Genomic DNA, 13,723 nt, shown 5'->3' with positions numbered 1-13,723 from the left:
CCAGGTGTAATAAAATACATTTCTTTATCAATTGATCAGAATTGTTGTGTAGATGGATCTCTTGTTGATAAGGTGACTAGTAAACTGTTGATCTGATACAAACTATGGTTGTACATGGGTAGGTATCAATATCAAAATATGGTTGTACATGGTAGGTAATTTCACTAGTAACGTATTTAAATTTACGGCTTCAATAGCGCCCTCACAGCAATAAAACCCACTAGTAAGTATGTAAATCGACGGGTTTTCATTAGCACCCTCACACCGCAATAAAATCCACTAATGTATGTAAATCTACAGTTTTCAATAGCACCCTCACACAGTAATAAAACCCACTAGTAACATATGTAAATTTGCAGCTTCAATAGCGCCCTCACACAGCAATAAATCCCATGAGTAACATATGTAAATCTACAGCAATTAGTGTAGAGGCTATCCATTGGGTTTGAATCAGATGATCTCAATGTATTACAGGGTTAGAGATGATTAATACTTAATTCAAGAACACACATTCTCTTTAATAGCTAACAGGCCATAGAATATATAAATTTGTGAGTTTTCCAAGTACGTGTTTCCTAAACAGTTTCCTCTCCATGGTTGTAGATGTATGATTCTCATCAACAATTTTGTAACAATTTTGTAACGTTCAATAATCATGAAACCTCAGACTTCATATACAGAAACTGGATTTCAGTACAGCGCCCTCATAGGTGTAATCTACAAATTTCAATACAGCACCCTCTGGGCCTCACAAGTGGAACTTACGAAATGATTTTTTCCACAAGAAAATTAAATAAGCAATAATATCAATACAGCATTCTAACAGGGAACATTGATAGAGGGTAGTCGTACATGCCACTTGTAAATTTAAACACGTATTTGTTACAGCGCCCTCACAGTCTAGGGTGAAATGCACTAATAATCGTTGATAAGCCACCATCAAAGACTGAATGTAATTTTCACAGATTTTATAAGGTGTATAGTCTGCAGGATATGCCTTGTCAGGATAAACTCATTTGACCCTTCTCTGAAGTAGTTGCTGATAGGTCATGGCCACCACAACACAATGTATCTTACAGACTAACTAGGTATGCAAAACAAGTCTGAAGTAGGAGACATTTCCTGGCAATGTATTACACTTTAGAAATAAGAGGAAAGAAATACCACACAATTTCAAAGCCAATAGTTTAATTTCATAGGTCTGAAGTCAGCCATAGCTATATACAATGATGAAATACATGTAACAATAATAGTGTGAAACCCTTGTAGCTTAAACTTTCAATACTAGTTTTCATTAAGTTTAGTGAGTTGAAAAGTACACCTAAACCTTTACTGGAAACAGCCAATTCACAAATATATCTACTATCATAGTCAATGACAGTACTGTATACACTAGCTTGATGTCCATGTGTAAACAGTATAAATAGGCTGTATGGATGTACTGAACACTAGCTTGATGCTCATGTGTAAACAGTATAAATAGGCTGTATGGTCGTACTGTACACTAGCTTGATGTCCATGTGTAAACAGTATAAATAGGCTTATGGTTGTACTGTACACTAGCTTGATGTCCATGTGTAAACACTTGAAATAGGCAGTATGCACCATTTGTTTGTCAACAAAGTGTAATTTTGAGGGAAGCTGATAAGGTTTGATCACTAGGTGACCTCAACAAATACAAATTAAAAGTGGCTATTTGGATGAAAAATATGGATTTATTTTGGAATTCTTTATTGATAATACAACTCTACTATGTTTTTGTAGTTGAAAAAACACTGTAAAACAACAAAATACCAAATTCTTGTTTGTAACTCAATAAATGACAAATTCTATTTTAGATTTGAGATCCTTAAAATGTTTATATCATAGATTATGTTCATAAATACGATAAAAAACATCTGACACATTTTTTTTAGCTTTTTGTAAATTATTGATTTACAAACAAGGATATGATGTATACTGTTTTGCATCATTTGTTGAAGTAGAAAACTTCAGTAAAGTTGTTTTATAAAGTAAAGATTCAAAATAAATACACAGTATTCAGGTACAGCTTTCCAAGAGTTGGTTGTGTTGGAAATTGAAAAGTTTAAACTTCACAAAAATAAATACACATTTGTCATCCACATGACCAAAGATTAGAAACCTGATTCTAATTACAGCTACAAGGGTTTTTACAAATGATTTATTTTGAACAAGACTTTACTAAATGACAGCCTTCATTGTCATCACAAAGATTATCAAAGAGTTATCGCCTATAACTTGATTCTAATTATACACGTTCTCTTTTGATAGCGAGGTAATCCCTCAAAAGACTCTTTTACCAAAAATATTATCAAGATATTAGCCCAATATTATCAAGATAATAACCAGACATTATCAAGATATTAACCAGACATCAAGATAGAAACCAGATATTATCAAGATATTAACCCAATATTATCAAAGATATTAAACAGACATTATCAAGATATTACCCAAACATTATCAAGATATCAACCAGATATTATCAAGATATCAACCCAATATTATCAAGATATTACACAGACATTATCAAGATAGAAACCAGATATTATCAAGATATCAACCCAATATTATCAAGATATTACACAGACATTATCAAGATAGAAACCAGATAATATCAAGATATCAGCCCGGTATTTTCAAGATATTAACCAGACATTATCAAGAAAATAACAGGCATTATCAAGATATTAACTGGTATTATCACGATATCAACCAGATATTATCAAGATATCAACCCAATATTATCAAGATAATAACCAGACATTATCAAGGTATCAACCAGATATTATCAAGATATCAACCCAATATTATCAAGATAATAACCAGACATTATCACGATATCAACCAGATATTATCAAGATATCAACCCAATATTATCAAGATAATAACCAGACATTATCAAGGTATCAACCAGATATTGTCAAGGTATCAACCAGATATTATCAAGATAATAACTAGATATTGTCAAGGTATCAACCAGATATTATCAAGATAATAACCAGATATTATCAAGGTATCAACCAGACATTATCAAGGTATCAACCAGATATTATCAAGGTATCAACCAGACATTATCAAGGTATCAACCAGATATTATCAAGGTATCAACCCAATATTATCAAGATATTAACCAGACATTATCAAGGTATCAACCCAATATTATCAAGATAATAACCAGATATTATCAAGGTATCAACCCAATATTATCAAGATAATAACCAGACATTATCAAGATATCAACCCAATATTATCAAGATATTAACCAGACATTATCAAGGTATCAACCAGACATTATCAAGGTATCAACCAGATATTATCAAGATATCAACCCAATATTATCAAGATATTAACCAGACATTATCAAGGTATCAACCCAATATTATCAAGATATTAACCAGATATTATCAAGGTATCAACCAGATATTGTCAAGGTATCAACCAGATATTATCAAGATAACAACCAGATATTATTAAGGTATCAACAAGACATCATTCTAACCAGCTTTTATCAAGGTATTATTAAAGAGCATTTTCAATCATGAAGCCATGTTACTGTAAATGTACAAAGTATGAAATACATGTACTGAAACTTAAAGTCTTGATAACCAGTTTATAACCATAAATAATTGACAGTACACATAGCATTAAATAAAAGGTGTATCAAAATTGACATAATTATCATAATGATAGTTTGTGAGAATATTGAATTTACTGAATGTACATATATTGTTGTGTTCTGGATTGTCTGACAGCTATGATCATTTGGCACTGCTGCACATGTTTTAGATTATGTGAGGTAAGAATAACAGGTGCAGAAAAGCTGCGTTTTACAGCCTATAGTTTGGACCACATCTCTTTACCTTTATAATAATTTACAAAAACACAACAATATAGCAGACACCTGTGAACACCAGCTATGAGCTATTTATAGGTACAATCATCTCCTCATTTAGAAAGTCTAAAAAACTACCTATAGGAGGAAGCGATGAAGCCCTGGGGAATAGCTCATCGCTATGGTAACTAGCAACCCTGGCTCCTACAAAGTTGCTATTATTGGCAGCTTGGATTGGGTAGGGAGGCAGTTGAGAGACGGAGGGACTTTCTGCAACTTGGCAGTATTTAGCCTGACCAGAAACTCTACTGTTGGTTGACGCATACCGGCAGCTTTTTGTGAAAGTTTGTGAGCTATTGTTACTTATCATACCAACATTACCATGCATAAAGATATGACAATTATTGTCTATGTGTTTATTGGAATGATGTGTATTGTTAATGACTGCTGTCCTGTGATTAGCATTACCATGCATCACCCCCCTGCAGTTATCTCTGGCAACAAACTGAGAAAACCCGCTGTCGGGACCTTGGACATGATGTATGCTTCTGGCAGGATTCACTTGGGAGCACTGTGTATGTGCTGTTGTCATGGTAACAGGAGATGGAGGAGGAGAGAGTGGGGTATTGGGATAGACAATGTGATTTGTTTGTGCTGTCATTCCGGGAGTTTGATATTGCACTTGGTATACACAGTCAGGAGAGGTTTGGGGTGTTAGCATCTGATCATGTGGTATTGCAGGATAATTATCAAAATCTGAATATACAGGCTCTGTTTTGATTTCCGGCTGCTCAACTGGCACTGTACATTCATTGTAACATTCCATTGGAAGGTGAGTCAGTCTTTGTTGGCTACTAAACTGGAACATTCTTTCCTCCACTGGCCTGCAAGTAAACTGCTGCCCATAGGAATACCCGTACACATTGAACTGCTGCAGTTCTTGTTGCTGCAGTGATTGAAATTGCTGCTGCTGTGCTGCAGTTGTTTCAAAAGTTTTTGATTTTATCGATCGATCTCTTGGTTGATACCTGTTGTAGACATATGTGGAGGGAAACACTGGGGAATGCCTATCTGATGACTGGTGATAACTTGATGGACAAATATTTGCTGATGTTTGCAATGACAGTGGTCCGTCTTCAATGAACTGTTTATGTTTTAAGACTGCACAGTGTGGAGACCACTGCATGTACTGGTCAGCATCTGTTATGGATTCTGATGGTAGTTTATTCTTCATCAATTCTTCAATGGCATACCGACTTCTCATCATTGCCTCTTGTTTCAAATAAGAACTGTCTTCTTCCCTGTAGTAAAATGAATAAGTCAATCATTGAATCAAATATGCCATGATCTGATTATCACAAAGACAAAACATAGTATACTGTAAATCTTAGATATTTTCACCACTAGAATTTTTTTTTTTTCATTGTACAACCTTCAGCTAGTTCTCAAAGACTATGTTTTAATCAATTAACATATTGGTACATTGTTCATGTACACATTTTAGTCACTACTTAATTTTCCATTTTTGTATTCTAGCATAATAATCGAAAATAAGTCTTTATAAAAAATTTCCAGTTTTACAGTAGTTTGACCACTAGGAGTTTGACCACTAGGAGTTTGACCACTAGGAGTTTGACCGCTAGGAGTTTGACCGCTAGGAGTTTGACCGCTAGGAGTTTGACCACTAGGAGTTTGACCGCTAGCTTTTTGGTTCAGAAGTGAGGGCCATGATAGTTAAGCACTATAGCCTCTTTATGAAACATTAAGTTGGTTGCATTGTGACGCAGCCACAGCATCTGTAAACTGTCTTTTAGATTTCATTAGTTTTAGGAACTCACAGAGTTGTCTTAAATAGCTACATTTTGTTGATTGTTTCATGTACTATCAAAGGGTTTTATTAGCCCTTATTTTTCCTTATGTGGAGCATTCTCTTGTGACACTTCGTTTGAACAAGACTGCTACAAGATGTGTAACTAGAGTATGGCATACTGCACAATTATGATGTGATCATTTCTTTATGCACAGAATTTCACACAAGTTTTGCTTTTGTCTTCAGCATGTCTTTTAAGTTTTATACAACATTCTGGCACATCATAATTAGTTAAATCTGACCTCAAGGTGGCGGCATAATCAGTGAATTGTAGATGTTCATAATGCCAGGGAATTAATGTCCCCTCAACTCTGTTGATGCAAGGATAGTATAGCTGTCTGCTTGTGTGCTATATCTTTTGTTTTAATGTCCCCTCAACTCTGTTGATGCAAGGATAGTACAGCAGCTGTCTGCTTGTGTGTTACATCTTTCATTTCATTTTAATACCAAGCAGATAGACGTTTCAGTCTGCTTGTGCTTACATTCTTGTCAAAGAACTATGGAATACTGAAGCCAAAGGACTATATTGTTTTGTGTGACTCACCTGACAGGGCAGTGTGTCATGGTTATGGAATATTTCCTGGAATTTTTATAGACCACTTTCCCTCTAGTATGAAGCCACACCCATGAACCATCACTTTTCATCATTCGAAAATACATGGTGTTTATTTCACATGTGTCGACCACTGTGGAAATAAATAGAATGAGATGTTATTCTAGTTCTGTCCAGGAAAATACAATTACCGTAAAAAGCCTTCTCACTATGTATCAAGGATGAATAGTAAACTATCCCTTATGTCAAGTATGTTTCAGCTGAGTGAATTTTTGTAGGAATATAGAACAAAAATCGGAAAGTCAAATGTAATATTAGAATTAAAATTTTGGGTATAAAAAATAACTGTCAAACGAAGCTTGTTCCTGAGTATTTGAATAATTCTATTTAAAGTGGCCAGATGGATGAGGATTTGACATGAAAAATCAATGTGAAACAACATATGCCAAGTCCTTGTTTGTAACTCAATAACTCGCAAAAGACTAAGAAATGTGTGAAATGTTTGTTATTGTATGTACAATAACAAACTTTTTACACATTTTTTTGACGTTTTTGCAATTAATTGCGTTACAAACATAGACTTGGTCAATGTTGTTTCACATTGATTTGTCAAGTAGAAAGCCATGATAAAAATTGTTTTATTAATCCAAAATCCCAAATAAATACCCAATCCTCATCAATATGACCACTTTAATCTGTACATCTTCACTGACAAGATAGTAGTAATCCAATACCATGAGATTCAAACATTGGGGTTTAAAACTTGAGACAAACAAATACTCACATAGTTTGTGCCAGGCATAGACTGTAGTGATATCATGTAAATGAGCAATTTCATAGAATGATTTGCCTTCAAGTTGACCAGCTTGGAAACCTGTTACATCATATACCCTACAGGAATAATAAATATAGTAGAGATATCTACATTAGGAAGAATTGATTTATGGAAGAAAGTGGACAACATTTTTTACTTTTGGGGGAGGATTAGGACAACATTTTTTAGTATTTTTAAGAAGGAAAGTTAACAATAATTTACATTTTGAGGAATGAAAATGGACAACTTTTTGTAGTTTGAGGGAAGGGTATGGACAACTTTTAGTCTTTTAGGGAGAAAAATTGACAACGATATAAAGTCAACTATTTATAGATATTTGGTTTACAATAAGTTTCTGCTTTATATCATGCACTGCTATCTGATTTTTACTCAAACAGAATCAAAAGATTTGCAAAAAGATTTTCCATGAGTAACCGAATTTCCATGAATCAATCAAATTAAAATTTGTGCAGAATAGCTTGTCAATTAAAAGTAAAATTAATAATTAAGTATAAGTATGGGGGATAAAGTAATGATTAAGGGTAGATAATGTTATATTTGCAACTCTTAATCATTTAGTTTTACTTTTCATAAAATGGAAAATTTCAAAACAAAGATCAGAAAAACCTAACAAAAATTCTCACCTGTCATCAACATTTTTGATTTTCAGATCCATTTCATGTTTACTACCGAACACATTCTTCTTGACGTCAATGTTGGCATCTGATGCCATGGTAACAAAAGGTCGACAGACAGCAAATAATACTTGACATGACGTTCTGCTGCTAGGTTTCACTACTTCAGGAAATGACCTCATTGTACCATTGCACTGCATTTTCTGGATTCATATTTAAATAGAGATAAATCAGTAAACAGCTCTATACCGTTTACAATCCTAGAGTTCAAATCATAGATTGAAATCACACAAATCATATAATCATCATCATCATCATCATCATGACATCATCATCATCATCATCATCATGTATTCCCTGCTTGATCTCATTTTAGCACCCTCTATGACAAGCCATTCGAAGTCAACAAGCCATTCAAAGTTGACAAGCCATTCAAAGTCGACAAGCCATTCAAAGTCATGTATCTTTCAAACTCATGAGCCTCTCATGACACTTCCTCTCCATTTCCAGTAGTGAAGACAAACACATATTTTTCAGTGAAATAAATTATTCTTACAGTTGTTGCTGTAAAAATTGTTTACCACCAGTATCCATAGCAATACTGGAGATTTCAAACACTTGTACAGAATCAGTGAAAACATACATAACATTTTAAAGAAGTATGCAAATAGGTTACAACAAAAATATTACTTGAAGTGACCCGCTTTGTATAAAGATTTACTTAATTTGTTATTATATTGAGAGAGAAAACGGACTTACCACATATCCAGTACTGGTGCCATTAAAACACTTGAGTCGACAAAGGAAACACACTTTTTTGTAATCAGGACATTCTGAATTTGTGACATCATAGACAGATTGTTGAGAATCCTGGTAAAACAATGAATTATGAACAAAGTCAACTCGTTATTTTCTCAGCAATCGCTAATAATACAAGTGATGTACAGTTATGAAATGAACCAGAACCCAAAGTTTACAAAAATGTCTTCATTTCCTGGAGTTATAAATTACCATTTAAAGGGCTGCATTTCAATCCTGGGTATAATCACATTGATTATCGACCGATCACTTGATCACCGCACCAGGAAATTATCAGATCAGAACAAATCAGAGCAAATCAAATCAAATCAAATCAAATAATCAATCAATCAATCTTTACTATCCACTACACACACTATCAGAGAGTGTAGTATGGTACAAATCATGAAAAAGCAAGTGAAATATACAAGGTTGAAAATTGATAAAAATGTATACAAGCAATTTTCATCTGCTGCATTTAAATTATTATGTACAGTGTTATCTTGACAGTAGAGCCATAATGATTACATGGGATTATTTTTTTGTCCTTGAACAACATTTTCCATAAAGCTCTCCAAAACAACTGTTTTTCAAAACCAAATTCTGATCCTAATCCGAAGTGGGCCTTTACGCGCTCGTTAGTGTTGCCATGGTTACTGCAAACTTTGAGAAACTTTTAGTGTTACTACTCTGAAATTATGAGATGTAGCAGCAATCTTATCTTGTCTTTGGAAAATCGTTTATCGTAACATAGATACAATTTTTTTAAAAAGAAAACGAAAAAAAGTCATACCGGTCTTCTTGGGTCTGGTAAAGTGTGTTCGAGGACGACCATTAGTTCATGGTGATCATCTGGGTGAACTATGCCATAAATACACCGATGTACTAGATCAACCTGATTGAATCCTAGGTGAGTGGCAATATTTTCAGACGTGTAAAGTATAGTTCCATCGGACGTAAGCACAAATAGAAATCCATCAAGCGCCTATGAAGAAAGACAACCGTAAAAATAGAGTGAGTGATTGCATTGTTATGACAGTCCATGGGGGCAGACATCTTGAAACTAAAAATAGTTGTGCACATGCGCTTTAGCCTTCGTTGTAGTCCTTCCGGGTTGACTAATGATTGTACATCTGATTTTTGTGCTCTCGTGTTAAACTTAGAAGAACCAGTGTTCTTGACTATTTCCTCTCAAAAGAACGATGGTTTATGCTTTTATAATACACACGCTCGAACCAGGTTCGTGCAGGGTGTTGTATTCCTCAACATTTGGTCAAGAGGACATCGAACGTGAACAATCAGATAGCGAGGACAGTGATGAACTGAAGGGGAGTGAACTTCGGACAGTCCGCAAAGAACAAATTGAAATCGTCGCTAAACAAGTGCAGTCAGAATTCTCCTTTAGAAGAGCAGTCTCGGGAAGGACTTTCGACGAAGAAGTACAGATTCTGAACTCATCGGAATCATCTTTACCGTACGAAACGGGAATATTTCGATTACGAGATGGCGACCCCTTCAAGGAAGAAAGACTTGTAGTATGGACTGGCACAGTGAACTGTGCCTTCGTTCTGGTATGTTACAAACACGAAAATCGCATTCAGGCTGAGAGCGTTTTAAGGACAATTGTTCGATACCTTCAAGAGTACGTAAGAGTAATTTCAAGACCTACAGAAGCAATGACTAAAGCTGACAAAGTAACAACAGTGATACACCAGTTTTTGCCCAATGGACAAATACTGTTTATGAACCACAGGGTCATCAGACAGTTTGAGAAAGAAATGGAAGCACTACTAAGTGGTAAATGACTCCGTTTATCGAATAAACGAGAGACAGACTGACACCAATTCTCTCTTTAAAATGAGTCAGAGATATTGTCGCAAACCCTCGACGACATTTACACTACCTGTATGGTTCTCTTATATTCATTACTCCATATCTTTCACCTGGTTGTTTGTCAAACGAAGACATGCCTTTTGATGTGCTATTTATCCAGTATATTTTGCTCATAACAACTACTGACTATGTATAAGAATTTCCAGTCTTTAAAACTCGTTATTTAACTTAAGTTAGCATAATGAGTAAATACACACAGATGTCTGCGGTCCGTTCGAGAGCATAATATGTTACGGACGTACCCGTCACTTTCGTCTCGCGTTGACTATTAAGATGATTAAGGATGTCGTACTGTCAACTTTGTTCGTACTCGTAGTAAACACTATTTAAATGTAACTGACCACGATCATAGATCATGTATACAATAATCAAAACATTGTTACTGATTTGAAACGTAGTACCTGTAACAGTAGCTCCCCTTCCAAAGTGTCGTCCATTTCACTGCAGAGATCAACATCTTGTCTCGCAACGCTGGCATATCTGTCACCACCTGTAAGAGTGAGAGGTATGGTGGATGGATTTTCAACAGCGCTCCCGTCTATTCCTTTGTTGTCGTCCGTTGATGGTGATGGAGACAACCCGGCAGCTGTAATTGATGAAGGAAACATACTTCAGTGTTTTGTGGGTGGGTGATGAAGGGTTTCTCCAAAGAAAACTCTGTAAAAAGTCTTTTCAGACATAAGTATTTTTAAGACCTCCGTGGTTTTCACGATCGTCACCATTGAAAGTAGTTCTACTGGACACAGTTGTCTATCAAAACCAATTTAACGAATAATTCATGTTAAGAAGAGGTGGGGCGATGATAAGTTGGAGCATACTTTTTGTCAACAAACAATAAAAATCTTTGTCGATGCAAACCATCGTAGAGTTTTCAAGTGTTGATGTGTTCTATTAATCATTGCGACCCGAAAATGAGGTTTGTGAATCGACGTTTTACTATGGAAGCACGTGAGTGCCGTAAAACTGAAGTTCTCAAAACCCATGACCCGCTGGCCAAAATGAATTAAAAATGAACTAACTAAAGTATTACATAGTCAAGATGTATCATTACTAGTACATACTGTTGCACCCATATTTTGGAATTGATCCAGGCCAGGTCCAATTGACGCAAGTTAATCGAGTCCACCATTTTACCTGTATTCAGTCTGGTGTAACAGTGAATTGACTTCATTTGACCCAAATTAGAGACACGTTTCTAACTTTAAAAAGTAAAATGGTTGATAGATGGAGAATCGAGAATAAGGTGTGATTTGCAGTTTTAATCGACTTTGAAATACTTGAGTTTGAATAAAAGGACAAGTCCAAGTTTGGTTAACGCTTCTGCTTTATTTGAATCCCTGAAATGCGTTGTAGAGACGGTTTAACATTTTTTTAGTCTATGTCTCCATTTATCTTTAGTACTGAATTAAACCCTCGAAGTACGATATCGTAAAACTATCATCTTTGTTAAGCATGCTCTAGTGCCATACCTTTATACATACGCAGTCTTAGAATTGCTCAAAGTTACATTTATATCTTGTCAAAATTTCGGCGATACTGTAAACCAAACCGTAAGTGTCAGTTTCATGAAAATTTACACGCGTACAAAGTTTTGGTACATATTCAGTCTTCATCTCGTCTCGTCTCGTCTCGTCAGTTTTCATATCGTAAGATTGTTTATTCTCAAGCTCAATGTACGTCTACAACCATACATCTCTAACCACACTTATACTGATCGAAGATTGCAACTGGCGACAATAATATGTAAATTTAGGACATAGGGCTGTTGTAGATCTTTGAGGGATAAAACCTCTGTACCCTATAACCACTCTGTCACGGTCAAACAACCGCCATTTGTAAATTATGAGAATTAATTTGAGACGTTCTATCACACTTTACACTATGACCCCTAATCCCGCCTGTACGTGTTTACAAACACGAGAAGGTATATATATTGAGAGATGAAACAAGTTGGTCTTGTCATCCGTCGCCGTGTTTGTTGTTGTCTTCAACTTAGTTAAAGTAGAATTACTTTTACAGTGACATCACAAATTTGATCGGTTTCCTCGATGCGATGACTAATTTGTCATTATCAGCGATAGCTGCATTCCGTAGTTTGTGAAAGCTTAATAAACGGTAGTTGGGTGTGTTCATCAACAAGAGAGTCATCGACCCTTAAAAATATTGCGTGTCAAGCATGTGCCGAACTTGAAGATGTCTGTGGGCAAAAGAAGATGGATGAATACTCAGTAGTGAAAACATGTACTTGTACTTCTTCCCTTGTAGCTGTCAAAACTGGTCCTTTTGTCGGTAATGCGCAGACTAGAGTGAAATGAAGACACAAACAGTGAAACTGACATGAAGTAGTGCCCATTTCAAGTAAGATCGTATACGCTCTCCAACGACTCAAGAGTCGCCTAGAAACCGACTTGGATTTGTCATTTTACCAAACCATTTTACAATATCAGAAAAGACACTTTCGAGAGTCGAAGACAGACCCATAGGCAAACGATTACAGTTGAAGAATTGACCAGGTGCGATGTACCAACAACGCATTCCTGTATTACTGGGTTGTGTTTCAAGTGCAATTTTTGCCGACAGTACTGACCCGACATGTAGGGAGGTTGGGGGGGGGGGGGGGGTTATGATGGTGATTATTGTAATAACTTGAGTAATTTATGATTATCCAAAGTTTCTATATTAGGAGCTAAACTAGATGATATAATAAAAGGGCATCATGTAAAGGCCAAGGTTTCTATCCCAGGGTGACATTTTAGTGTAAAACGTATCTTATTAATGAATCCATATCACCCTACCATTCTTTTGTTCTGATCAACTCATTCTAGGCCCATGGCTTTGTGTTTGACACCCGGCCTAAATTTCAGTCCTAATCCACACCCGGCCTAAATTTCAGTCCTAATCCACACCCGGCCTAAATTTCAGTCCTAACCTACACCCGGCCTAAATTTCAGTCCTAATCCACAACCGGCCTAAATTTCAGTCCTAATCCACACCCGGCCTAAATTTTAAATCATAATCCGAACTGGGCCTTTCCAGTGAGACTGATTAACGTTAAAAATATCGATCTACATAGGAAGGGGAGGGGGGACATGGAGGGGGATGTAGAAACATGGTGGGGGGATGGGGAAAGATAGTGGTGGGTGGGGAAACATGGGGGATATAAAAAAAATACAAGAAAGAAATTTAGTCATGATTCTGCGAACATTTTTCTTTTCACAAACAATTACTTCTCAACTTGTAGACTCATGCTCTTTTATCGCCAACGTTTTGATTTTAATACCAAAGATTATACCAAACGTTTATT

At 35.7% G+C, this 13,723-nt stretch overlaps 1 protein-coding gene across 1 annotated transcript; it reads left to right on the top strand.

The window, feature by feature from the left end:
- The first annotated feature begins 9,651 nt into the window (after nt 1-9,651).
- Nucleotides 9,652-11,392, top strand: LOC144446735 (AP-5 complex subunit sigma-1-like). The gene has a single exon (XM_078136556.1). The coding sequence runs from the start codon at nt 9,729-9,731 to the stop codon at nt 10,329-10,331; it is 603 nt and encodes a 200-aa protein (XP_077992682.1). The 5' UTR covers nt 9,652-9,728; the 3' UTR covers nt 10,332-11,392.
- Nucleotides 11,393-13,723: the final 2,331 nt, after the last annotated feature.

The sequence above is a fragment of the Glandiceps talaboti genome, chromosome 15, assembly GCF_964340395.1.
Source record: "Glandiceps talaboti chromosome 15, keGlaTala1.1, whole genome shotgun sequence".
Classification (NCBI taxonomy): domain Eukaryota; kingdom Metazoa; phylum Hemichordata; class Enteropneusta; family Spengelidae; genus Glandiceps; species Glandiceps talaboti.
The sequence above is the reverse complement of the archived record's forward strand: the minus strand, read 5'-3'. Positions and strand labels throughout refer to the sequence as shown.

What these genes read in the sequence shown, in the direction of transcription:
- LOC144446735 (XM_078136556.1), top strand. Translation starts at nt 9,729, where the DNA reads ATGGTTTATGCTTTTATAATACACACGCTCGAACCAGGTTCGTGCAGG.